Genomic DNA, 12,112 nt, shown 5'->3' on the forward strand with positions numbered 1-12,112 from the left:
TTTGTTTCATAATTGATTTGAGCTGTGCCAATTTGAAAGTGTAGTGTGAATGATGTGGCAACATTGTTTGCTCAGCAGCAATCTGTCTGTCCATGGCGGCAGATTCACCAAGTGCTGCATTAACCATATGATGCCTGTATTTTACTCAGCAGCAACCTATGTGTGTACATGCCAGCAAATCTGTCAAATTCCAGCAGTCTTATTTACTTAAATGTTGACATTGACTTCAGCAGTGGCAAGTTGAAAACGCCACGTCAACTAATAATGACGTTCTTTGCTTGGTAGTGTCCTATGTGTTTTACACCCTGATAACAGATTTGCTCAGTTGCTGTGTCCACTTGTAATCTAATATCGACATTTCTCCATCGTCGAACTCACACTGCAGCCTTTGTGTTCACAACATTATCATGATTCTTTGTAAGGCCCTATATTAATTGCATTTCATATTGCAGCTCCAGTTTGCAGTTTCTTTACAAACTAGGGAAATTCACACAGAAAAAACCTTTGTTTAATGTTAGTTAAGGTTTCTCTGTTCTACTTTAATACCATTTTCCTCACAGACTGAAAAGCTACAAAGACACGGTTAAGGTCAACAACCATACTTCCGTTTCTTGAGTGATAGCAATATAAAATGGATCAGCTCTTACCTATTACTGCCTTCCTCGTACAACTCTTTGTCAACACAAAAGCAAGGCTGGATTTACACCTTACGTGCCCCTAGGCATAGCATCTTCAGCTCCCCCCTGCCTACAGCTGACCTTCGTGTTTTTCATAAAAAATTAAACGGAAAGAAGTATAACACAGCCTCCCTGGGAAGGCACCAGACCCTCCACCATGCAGGGCGCTCCCATCCCGAGCCAAGGCACAGCCCACCTGCCCCAGGCAAGGCACAAGGGGGGATTGTACCTCTCCCCACAGCGAGCAGTCCCCAGGTGTCTTCTGTCCCTCCTGCAGCCCGGCGCAGCAGCTGCGCTTCATCTCTCCCCGTGCAAGTGAATGGGGCGCTGGCCATGCCCCACCCCAGCACAGGGCGGAGGTAGCGAGACAGCCGAGATTAGGAAGGGGCTGGCACGCTCCCAGCACCTTCAGCAGCCTCCCTGCCTAGCCGCGGCTCACAGCACACCCAGGTGGGCTGACTCAGATGCTCACCCTGCTCCAGCCCCATACACTGGGCAGCCACCAACCCGTACCAGGAGCCCAGCCGCTTACAGGAGAACTGTATGTATTAACTTTTTAACTTTTAACCACTTTTAACTTTTAGGCGCCCCTAGGCATGTGTCTACTGTGCCTAATTGGAAATCCGGCCCTGCACACAAGGCTTTAAAAACTACTATGTAACCTTAACTCCGTGTTGAAGGTTACTGCCTCAAAGTTGCCACCTTGGAGTGAGAGCAGGCACCTCACTTACCTCCTATGTCATTCTCTTGGCAGCCACAACCCTGTGGTCTGGTTCTGAGATATGGGGTACAACCCATCATCTGTGCCTTTTAGTGAGTCCACCCCCTTTAGCGGGATATAAAGCAGCCCACACAAATGGAAAGTAATTCCCCGACCCACTTTCTTGTGCAAGGGAGAGGGCAGCAGTCTCTCAGGCCTCACAGACAGTCTTAGTTCCCACTCCTCAGTGTGAGAAAAGGTTAGGGCTTAATCATAGGGTGCGGAGGGGGGATTTCAGCAAAGAAAACCAGCCTGGTAGTCCTCTTCCTCAGAGGACTTGGGTAGGTGGCATTCACAAGCCATAGGTCAGTTACTGCGACACAGGGCCCCCAGTCTGGGAGCTCTGAGCCCTTACTTTGCTTGCTTCAGCATGTCCCCACTACTGCACTGAGTTCTCCCTTTTAAGGGCTCACATCCAGGCCTGACATACCACAGAGGTGTGGCAGGTTGGTGCTGATTGCTCCCTAACCCTTGCCTGGGCGGGGGGGTCATCTGCCTCACTGCAGTCCAGCGTAAATACAAGGAGGAGACGTGTTAAATGTAGGCATACTTATGACTTTGAAGAGATGCTTTCTTTTACTTCTTTGAAGAAAAGAGAACAACTTTTAACATGTTTCCTTCTTGAAAAATCTGCCCTGAATGCAAGAAGGACATGCACATCTACTTATTACAGGCATAACTGGGTGAGGTCAGACTAGATGGTTTAATGGTCGATTCTGGCCTTAAAATCTATGAATATATATTAAAAAGTTATCCTTTTATTTGTGACCTTAACTGTATCGACTAATTTTACAGAGCTTGAAAATGTTAGTAAGTAGAACAGAGCAAGCTTAATTAACATAAACCAAAGATTTTTCTGTGTAGAGAAACATACACATACAAATCTCCAGTTTACAATAGCTGTTGAGTCATTATTACATTTCCAAGAGCAATGGAAAATGAGATGAAAAGGTTTTTGGTGCTCACGTAAATAAAAAATGGTGTTTCTCATTATTATTAATTAGTATTTAATACATTATTCATATAGCCTCAACAGTATACTCGGCGCTTTTTAAAGCCATATTGTTGGACAGTTCTTCTGTGGTCTAACTTCATTGGGTGTTTGGGGTCAGTGGGAAAAGCATTTGCAAAGAGGCTAAGATTTTGTGGATTAGAAATGACCTGCAATTTCTCCAATTAAAGGGTATCTTGGGTTAGAAATCTGGGAACTAAACAGGGTTGTCATAGAAACCAATATGAATGTTTCAGCTCCAAAATCACTTTAAAATAATGGGCCAGTTCATCAGCTAGTGTAAACTGGCATAGCTCCACTGGGCCCAATATTCCAGATCTGTCTTTACCTCCAGGATCTGCTGTCTGCCTTCGGTGACAGTAAGAGGGATAAATTAAACCCAGTGTCACCCATATGTTGTGGCTGCCTGCAGTACAGATGAGTTAGTTTTCAGAGAGTAAGAAAGCAGATACCTCACAAACAGAGTGAGGGAGGGATTGACATCCGCCTGGAGAGCATCAGTGAGCGTGGCCAGTGACTGGGGGGCAAGTGCGAACGGTCAGTGCTTGGGGAGCTATGAAGCATGTATGCAAATGCAGATCCTTCTGCTATTCTCTATCCACTAGAATTGTGCACTGGTTCCCCAGGAGCCCTCTTGGAATTCAGGGACACTCACACCATCCCTCTTTCACTCTGCAGGATTTTTTTTAGCACCCTTTTTGTACCATGTGTCTTTGTGCATGTGTGTGTGTGTGTGTGTATTACAGCAGCACCTTGCAGACTGTCAGACACTGTGTACTCTCCCTGTGATCGCTTGGTTAGTGACTCTCTCTCTTTTTTTCACATCCACATTCCCTCCTTCCAAAAGTCTTGCCTTGTTCAAGCTCTAGCAGCTGGCTGCTTGCTCCACTGTCTTGGCTGAGGGGCTCAGGACATCATATTGCCATCCTGGATGGGACTATACCAAGCTTTCTGTCATGCCGTGCTGCAGCTCTCTCTTTCATTTTCCTTCTCTGCCTATGCAGCACTCTGTGGGGGGAATTTTCCCTGCTTGTTCACCAAAGAGGCGGCTTTCTTTAATCCTTCTTTCCAGCCAATGTGGAGAAATGCCCTAGGGCATTTCAACCTCTGGAACAATGAAAGGGTAACGAGTCCTCACTTCACCTGCAGAGCGAAGAGGTGAAGCAGGTCATGTAAGACATGGAGTCAGAGAGATGAGCTGGAAGGGGACCAAATTAAGTTCATTTATTCGGCAGTGTTCCATTAAACGCCAAGTAATTATCACATGTGGTGGGGTTTTGTTTCATTTTGGCACAAGAGAGTTCTTGCTGAATATTAATGTGTTAGGCCATCCAGGCTGCTGGGTTCTTTGGCAAATTATAACAGACGCCCCCTGTTCCACATGTCCTCTCATTTCTAACCTGGGCATTTAGAGGAGCTGATGATGATAGCAAGGATGGGGAATGCAAATGCAGAGTAGGTGTCCCATCTCCAGTGGCAACAGTCCCAGTCCTGCCATTGTGGTCCAGATTCTCAGCCTCCGTTCCATCCCCTTAACACTGCCGGAGGAGTACAAAAGGTACATCATATGGATAGCTGAGAATTGTCCCTGGTAGAGGGGAGTTCTCACTTGGGGCAGGGCTTGTCTGTTTGTTATATGTGTGTACAGTGCTCAGCACAGTAGGACCCTCATCCCTGAGTGGGGCTTCTACTAAACAACCCTAATAACTCGTATAAAGGTGGTAGAGCCAGCCCCTATGCCAACCACCCCTACTCTGGCTTAGGGGCATATTGGGGGAAGGAAAGAATGTAACTGAATGAGGAATGAACAGAGGGGAGCAAAACTCCCCAACTATAATTCTCAACTGACTTAGGTCAGGGCCAGGGCTGGGGCATGTGAATGCATGGCTCCCTGACAGTGCCTCCCTCTCTCCACTTCCGAGTATATTTTGGCACAGGAGAGAATCAGGGCCAATAATTTCCCTTGATGTTATTTTGCCTGGCATCTGGGGAAAACCGATTGTTTGAGACAATCTTGTTGCCAGTCGGGGTCCCCTTTCACACTCGTGCTACCCCATATCCAGAAGTCCCAGCCAATGGCTTCCGAAGTGCCAGCTGTGGTGTGGGCCATCCCGCTATGGCTTTATCAGGGAAGCTGCAGCAGAGGGGACTGAATTCTCCATTGCAATGCATTGGTTACCACTGCAAGGCAAATTCAGCAAAGCCACCATAGTTGGTAGATCTCACATGCCTGAGTAGGAAGGGACAGAGCATGGTAGCTTTCTTTCTTCCCCTTCCCCCTGCATGTCCCTAATGAAAATGAGTGGCACATTATTATTATTTTTGCTATTTCAGAGCCATCTAATTTTTCTGATTGATCTAATTTAAAAAATAAAGTCCAAGTTGTGGATAATATGCTACCGTTCCCATAACCCCACCAGCCTTCTACTGCTTCTAACCTGAGGAAGGCAGGAGAGGAAATGGCACCCCTCACCTTCCCCTGCTATCAAGGGTTTGGTGAAGAGATCTTACTGTCAGGGGGCTGGGGATGAGTCTGACTTCAGAGTTCATTGTGTGTTTCCTTCCCATTGTGAAAAGTGATAGAAACGGGAAAGCTGGTAGATATGAGGCATGGGGAGAGGGTAGAATTTTTGTATGAGTTGCTTCTGCTACATCATTTTCTTGTAATTTCCTTCACTGTTTATCCTGGGCCCACTCATAATAGGTATGAGTCCGAGCTTAAGAAACACTCCTGAGTCTTCCGTTTTTAAGTCACCAGCTCATATCTGGCCTAAGTCATTGGGACCGACAGTTGTAACCACATGGAAGCTCTCCAGTGGCTAATGTAATGTGATGATACCAATACACTTCCTAGAGAAATCACAATCACATTTGTCCGTCATTGGCATCTTCGCCGAAGGCCAAGGGCTGAACAGGCACAAATAACGGATTAACTTCGCCCTTTAGAGAGAGATCCTTCCGGGTCAGATTCAGGGGTGTTGGTGGGGAGTTGTGGGAGAAGGCTGAATGCTACCCATTGTGCATCTCATCTGGGAATGAACTAGAGCTGGTCAGATTTTTTTGAATTTTGAAATGTTGATGAAATTCTGAATGTCAACATTTAAAAACGTGAATAAAGCAGAGAAACTGGGGAAATGTTCACTTCATTTTTTCCCATTTTTGATTAACTATAGAGCTGGTTAAAATTAAATTTCTAAATGTAATTTAAAATTTGAATTTTAAAAAAACAGGAAAAATATTTGAAAGCATTTTTGCAAATAGTTTCCCCTAAAAAAATAAAAATCTAGGATTAACACAGAATTTCAGCCTGCAAGTCTTTCACCAGCACTGCATTCATTCATTTAAGCATATACAGTGTATATATAAGCAGCACATGTTCTATACATTGGACATACGTGGCTCATATCCGACCAAATAGCAGGTGGAGCTCTTTCATATATCATTCCACTTACATATTAAAACCTAACAGACATGTGAAACACTGATATCCTTTCTGCATAGCTTCCCCTGAAGTGGAAGAGAGAGGACTGGAATAGCAGAGTTTATTGCAGGTCAGGAATGAAATATATTGACCTAGCTATGACGAAACCCAGAGCGATGACACATAGTTATGAGGGAGAGGTTCTAGGGGTTTGGAATTTAGGAAGCATAACAGAGTTTGGATTTAGGGGGCACAATGACCCTAACCTAATTCTTACCAGTGCTATTGGCCCTTCATCTTCATGAGCGATATAATAGACTGAATTTAACAAAACGGAGCATCCCCAACCTCTGTGCATATAACTAGACTTGGAAGGATTAGATTTTTAACAGTAAATGTCAGTAAACATCAATTTCACCTTACACACACAAACCAACAGAAAAATATTTCCATCAATGGTAACTGAAATTTGCAGGTAGGCAAAGTGAGAGAAATACTGCTTGAGAACTTCTTAGAGTGACAATCCAACGATATAGACTTTTGAATTAGGCTTGTGACAAATGGACTATGCCAGTGGTTCTCAACCAGGGGGATGTGTACCCCTGGGGGTACACAGAGGTCTTCCTGGGAGTACATCAACTCCTCTAGATATTTGCCTAAGTTTTACAACAGGCTACATAAAAAACACAAGTGAAGTCAGTACAAACTAAAATTTCACACAGACAATGACTGGTTTATACTGATCTATATACTTTACACTGAAATGTAAGTACAATATTTATATTCCAATTGATTTATTTTATAATTATATGGAAAAAATGAGAAAGTCAGCAATTTTTCAGTAATAGTGTGCTGTGGCACTTTGTATTTTTATGTCTGATTTTGTAAGCAAGTAGTTTTTAAGTGAGGTGTAACTTGGGGTACACAAGATAAATCAGACTCCTGAAAGGGGTACAGTAGTCTGGAAAGGTTTAGAACCACTGGACTAAGGAATGAATAGTAAAAAAAAGGTCTGATCTGTTGATTTAAGGATACTTACTTTCTATGTTTTGACATGTGATATTGACAATTTGTGCTTTAATGGTTCATAAAATTTTTACTTTTTGAATCTCAACATCTACTGTTATTACATAATTTTCTGATATTCCCATAATTCCCACAACTGTGAAAATTTATATAAAAATCTAAAAAAAGCTTAAAAATAAACATTGATATTATCTGTCAGAATTATCCAAAAAAGAAAAATGGAGTTCTGCAAGCCCTACATATAACTAGTCCTTAATAACAGTCCTTTGAGAGCAGTTTCTGAGACTGATGCAAGGATAACTACTGCAAAAGGCAGAAGGACACATAGTCTGCCTGGAGCTTTGAGAGGTTTCCAGTTACCTTTCATTATATCAACACCACTTACTTTGCAAAGCACTGTTATCACTCATTACCATACCCTAATGCTGATACAGGAAACCTTTAATCCATCTCCCCCGTTGGATGAAACCTTCCCAGCACTCAGTTGCAAGATGAAATCGATCCTGGATCCCAGTTAGACAACAGTAATCCAATAATGCACTGCCATCTCATTATTATCCAGCTTCCATAGCCCACGACAGGACCCTGGCCTCGTCTACTCTGTGTCCTTCATTATGCTGAACTGTTAGGGCAGGAACCTCCCCACATAGGGTCAGTACAGATCTGGCACATGTATGATCAGCTTGTATCTGTCAGGGACTGTTGTCCTTGATGGCAGCATTCAGGGGTTCTTTTCTGGGCTTTCACTGGTCATTCACGAGCTTTAGAGTGTGCTGAAGGTGTCAGACCAAAGGATATGTCCCAGGTTACCAGGAGACTTTGATTAATACACAAAGGGCTTGATTTATCGAGTGCCCTCCAGTTCATCAGATACAATTATTTACAGATATAAATGCTACCACTCAGGCATCTAATTACCCATTTGCCCCTGCGGTAAGGCACCTAAATGGCAGCATGTTAATTATGTGTACAAAACTGGAGGTCAACGTTTAGGTCCTTTTAAAAATGAGGGCTCAAGGCTTGATGTTAAGATAAAGAACTAGCAGTTTTACTGAATGTTTCCCACTTTGCTGGAGGTCTGAGCAGAGCTGCCTAATGCTCCCAAAGTGACCGACTGCAGCCACAAGCACTGACTTTTACATAAAACCTGAACTGAATTGTTCGGGAGCTGTTGCTAATTGATGTCCCCTAGACTCCTGGTCAGGAACACAAAGGGGGTAATTTCCAAAACATTATAACTTTATGTTTCTGCAATAGGGTCTAGGGGCACTGCCCTGTTCCTTTAAACAAGGGGTTAACAGGAAGTGCTCAACTTCCCCTTCCCCATGTGTGTGTTCCCATGAGCAGGACTATCTGAGTGCCTAAAACAGGGAGGAAAGGGGAGATAATGTCTTTGAGAAGGTTAAGTTCCACACTAAGGGTCACAGGACTGGGTTGACTCTCGAGCAGGGGTTTTTATTGTTCGGTTTCTGATTGTAGTTCTTGTCAAAAAACATGTAACCTTTGCTGACCGTGATTGGTTTTTATCTCATGCTGACTCATTTCACCCCCTGACAGCATAGGTGCTGGAACTAGGAGTGCGGGGCGTGCTGCAGCACCCCCTGACTTGAAGTGGTTTCCATTATATACAGGGTTTACAGTTGGTTCAATGGCTCTCAGCATCCTCACTATAAAAATTGTTCCAGCACCCCTGACTGACAGGCTCCAACTGGTTTATTTTCTGACTGGGTATTGAAAGGATCCCCCTTATCTGCAAGAGGAGTTAAGTTCTCAGGTTTGGACCTTTTCTCACCCAGACCCAAAAGACTCACATTCTGACCACCCAAAGCAGAGACCATGGAAGGGCAACGGGAACTCCTCATAAATGCTGCCTTTTGTTGTTGTTGTTGTTGTTAAGATGCATCTGCCATCTTGGTGACTCAAAAACAGTTTTAAAACATGACAAAACAGACACAAACCTCACAAATTTTGATGAAAATTTTGTCTAAATTTTTAAAAATTAACTGCTACACTATATAAGAGCTATTTAAAAGTACTTATGCAAGCTAAAATGAAAGGGAGGTGATGGGTCCATGACTGCCTCTGGCATGGGTAAGAGAGAAAAGGAGAAGAGGAGGGACAGGTATTTATACGCTTTATCCATGGCAGCAGTTCCCATCCTGGGGATCATGACCCAGTGTTCAAGGGTCACCACCGCCTTGCCCATCCCCTATTTCTAAGTAGGAAGGCAGTCAATGTTAGATGGGAAAGAGGCTTTTGAAAGTGTTGGGAGCCAGTGTTTTGTGGAATTCTGGACTCAAGGGACTTCCACATGCCAACTAATTACCCACAGCCACATGCCGAGGCAAGCAACTACTAAAACGAGGCTCTATAGGGGTGGAGGAGGCAATACATACAGTGGCCTTTCTTTTCCTGAAAATCAGTCACTGAATTTTCTGCCATTCACAGAACATGTTGATACTGCTGTTTCCTGCCTCATGGATTGGTGTCTGATATCCCAGCCTTACATGCCATCTGAGATCCCACTCCTACTGAGTATCCTGCATTTCTGTTGTTTTCAACAGGAGCAGAAAGATGTGCTGCACATCTTAGGGCAATGCAGGTTCAGGCCCTCAAAGGGTCAGTAATGGTTGGTTAATGGTTGCCGCATCCCAAAGACTGCATCTCAGACGCTATGTATTCTTCTGCCCCAAGAGGAGAAAAGTGAACTTGCGTGAAGTGAAATAAGCAGATCCTGGGGAGCTGCCCTGAATTTTTCTAACCCATGTTCCAATCCTTTCTCCACAGCCACAGGGATTTAAAACCAGAAAACCTACTGCTGGATGAAAAGAACAACATCCGGATAGCAGACTTTGGGATGGCATCACTGCAGGTCGGGGACAGCTTGTTAGAAACCAGCTGTGGGTGAGTGGCTCAGACTGTATAATAGAAATCAGAGATTGGCAGAGACTTCTTGGAACAGCCACTCACTCTCCCTCCCCAAGTAGAGACCTAGTCGGACACATCTAGCTTTGGGCTAACACTTATTTGTAGGACAGAGTGGGGTGTGTGCACACAAGCGTGTGTGCGTGCGTGTGTATGGGGGAGATTATAGATGTATATGCTGTGTAGTATTTCAGTTGTGGTCGCTTACATCAAGCTCGAATTTCCTCAGTATAGTAGAAAATCCATAAGCTATATATAAGATATGTTAACTAGACCAATATTCTCAAAACTGACTAATGATTTAGAGTGCCTCAATTTTTGGAGGCCCAACTTGGAATGCATTAAAGGGGCCTGGTTTTCAGAGGGTGAGTGCTCAATATTTTCTGAAAATCAGGCTCCTTTAAGCAGGGCTCTGGAGCGGAGCCCACGGAGCAGCTCCGGAGCAGTGGAGCTGCAGGTTTTTGCCTGGAGCTGGAGCAGAGCCGGAGCACAGCTCCAAAGCCCTGCCTTTAAGGTGTCTCTCAGGTGGACCCAAAAACTGAAACACTCAAAATCCACATCACTCCTGAAAATGTTGTCCTGTCTCTTCTTTCACTGGCCATATCATATTCTTGGGGAACTGAAAATTGATAAAACAATAGTGATCATTTTTCAAGAGTGGATTTAAAAAAAATACCTGGGGAGAAAAAAACTGAAGTGATTTGTAAAGGATTTTGTGTCCTGCTCAGACTGTCTGCTGTACATCTCAGTCTCATCACTTTTTCTTCATCCTCCCCACAGTTTGGCTGCTTGGTCACAAACAGCACCAGGGTGGAAGGCAGTTGGGTTTTGCGTGGTTACACATAGGGTGGGAATGTAGGATACAAACAATAAATGAGGCAGAAGGTTTTAAAAATCTTTTGCATTGGTTTAATTGTCAATGGAACAGCTGATTGCTGATCAAATGCATACCATTCAATATGACAGCCTTTCTAGGAAGTTCCAAGACACCAAAGCAGCCAAAAATAAACACTAAAAATTATTAAAAATAGAAACTGAATACCAGGTTCCCTAAATACTCTTCTTAAATCACTGAAACACATAAGGATGAGATCCCCCATTTTTCAGGCTTCTCTAAGTGGTAGTGTTCGTAGTGACTCAACTGTAGATTACCCCAGCTCACCACTTGTGGAACCTGCTGTACACTAACACCACCTACTGGTAGTACTAGGGAATTGCTTTCCTGACCACTTGCCGTCCAATGAAAGGTCACTTATGAGCTGCCACTTCCAACTGAAGAGAGTTCACATCAAACAAGTGGTAGACTGAACAACAGCATGAAGGGGCTACAAGCTGCATTGTCCATATATGGGGCTTTAACTCAACACAAGTTTCGTATTTTGATATGAATTTGGTTCTCATCACAATGAGCTCAGTGTTTCCAGCTTTGGATAGTGGAATCTGGTTCATGATCTTCCTCCCACACAGCTCTGTTCACTTCTCGCCTTCAGCACTTGTGCAGTTGCAGTGTTGAGGGTCCCACACAGCTTGACATCAATCCTGACCTGTAATAGTCCCTGATCTTCCAATCTAACATTCCCTCACAGCTATGCCAGCCTGGATGTGCAGCAGCCCCAGCTATTCCAGTTTGCAGCCCCCTCGCAACTGTGTCTGTGCACCTCAATCTGGACATTCAGCACCTTTTCCGTTCCAGTCTTGGGTCGGCACACAATGCTGCCACTGCATTTCAATCCTGATTCATTCTACCCTTGTTTCTCCAGTCCTGAACCTTTCCTGGGCAAAGGATGCCAGGAGTGAATAATTGTGTGATGTTTGTGATGTGGACAAATACCTGTTGATTAATTGATTGAGATCCACCAGTTCCTTTACACTTGTACCCCAAGTCAGGATTTGAACTCATACCTACATAGATGAAAGGTGAATAACTGTGAGGCGTCATGTTATTGCTAACTGCTGCTTTCAAACTTACGTTCTCAGGTAAGAAATGAAATTCTCACCTCAGTGACGGCAACACCTCTATGTACTTCTAAGGAAACTTTCTTTCCTCACCCAAACAAACAATCTTACCTTGCCTTCCAGGATTTTTCAAATTCCTAGGGAACCACTCAGCAAGGATCCAGCGCTTGTTAGCGGATGGCACTGTCAGCCAGGCCTAGTCTTGAAGGGAGACCTCCCTTCCATCAGCAGTGCTGGAATCAAACCTCAGTGCCTCCCAGAGCAAACCCCATGTTGCTGCCTTAAAATGCACTAATAAAGAAATCAAGGGAACGGAAGAGACATGCCTGTAATAA

The 12,112-nt window shown here is 44.0% G+C and overlaps 1 protein-coding gene across 8 annotated transcripts in view; it reads left to right on the top strand.

Annotated features, from left to right (window-relative positions):
* BRSK2 (BR serine/threonine kinase 2) overlaps positions 1–12,112 on the top strand; it is a 427,939-nt gene that overhangs the window by 323,516 nt on the left and 92,311 nt on the right. For all 8 annotated transcript variants that reach the window (XM_074954821.1, XM_074954822.1, XM_074954823.1 and 5 more), the window contains one exon: positions 9,684–9,800. In XM_074954821.1, coding sequence (XP_074810922.1) covers positions 9,684–9,800 — 117 coding nt within the window. The remainder of the gene's footprint in view (positions 1–9,683; positions 9,801–12,112) is intronic.

Source organism: Natator depressus, chromosome 6, assembly GCF_965152275.1.
Source record: "Natator depressus isolate rNatDep1 chromosome 6, rNatDep2.hap1, whole genome shotgun sequence".
In the NCBI taxonomy this organism is placed as follows: Eukaryota; Metazoa; Chordata; order Testudines; family Cheloniidae; genus Natator; species Natator depressus.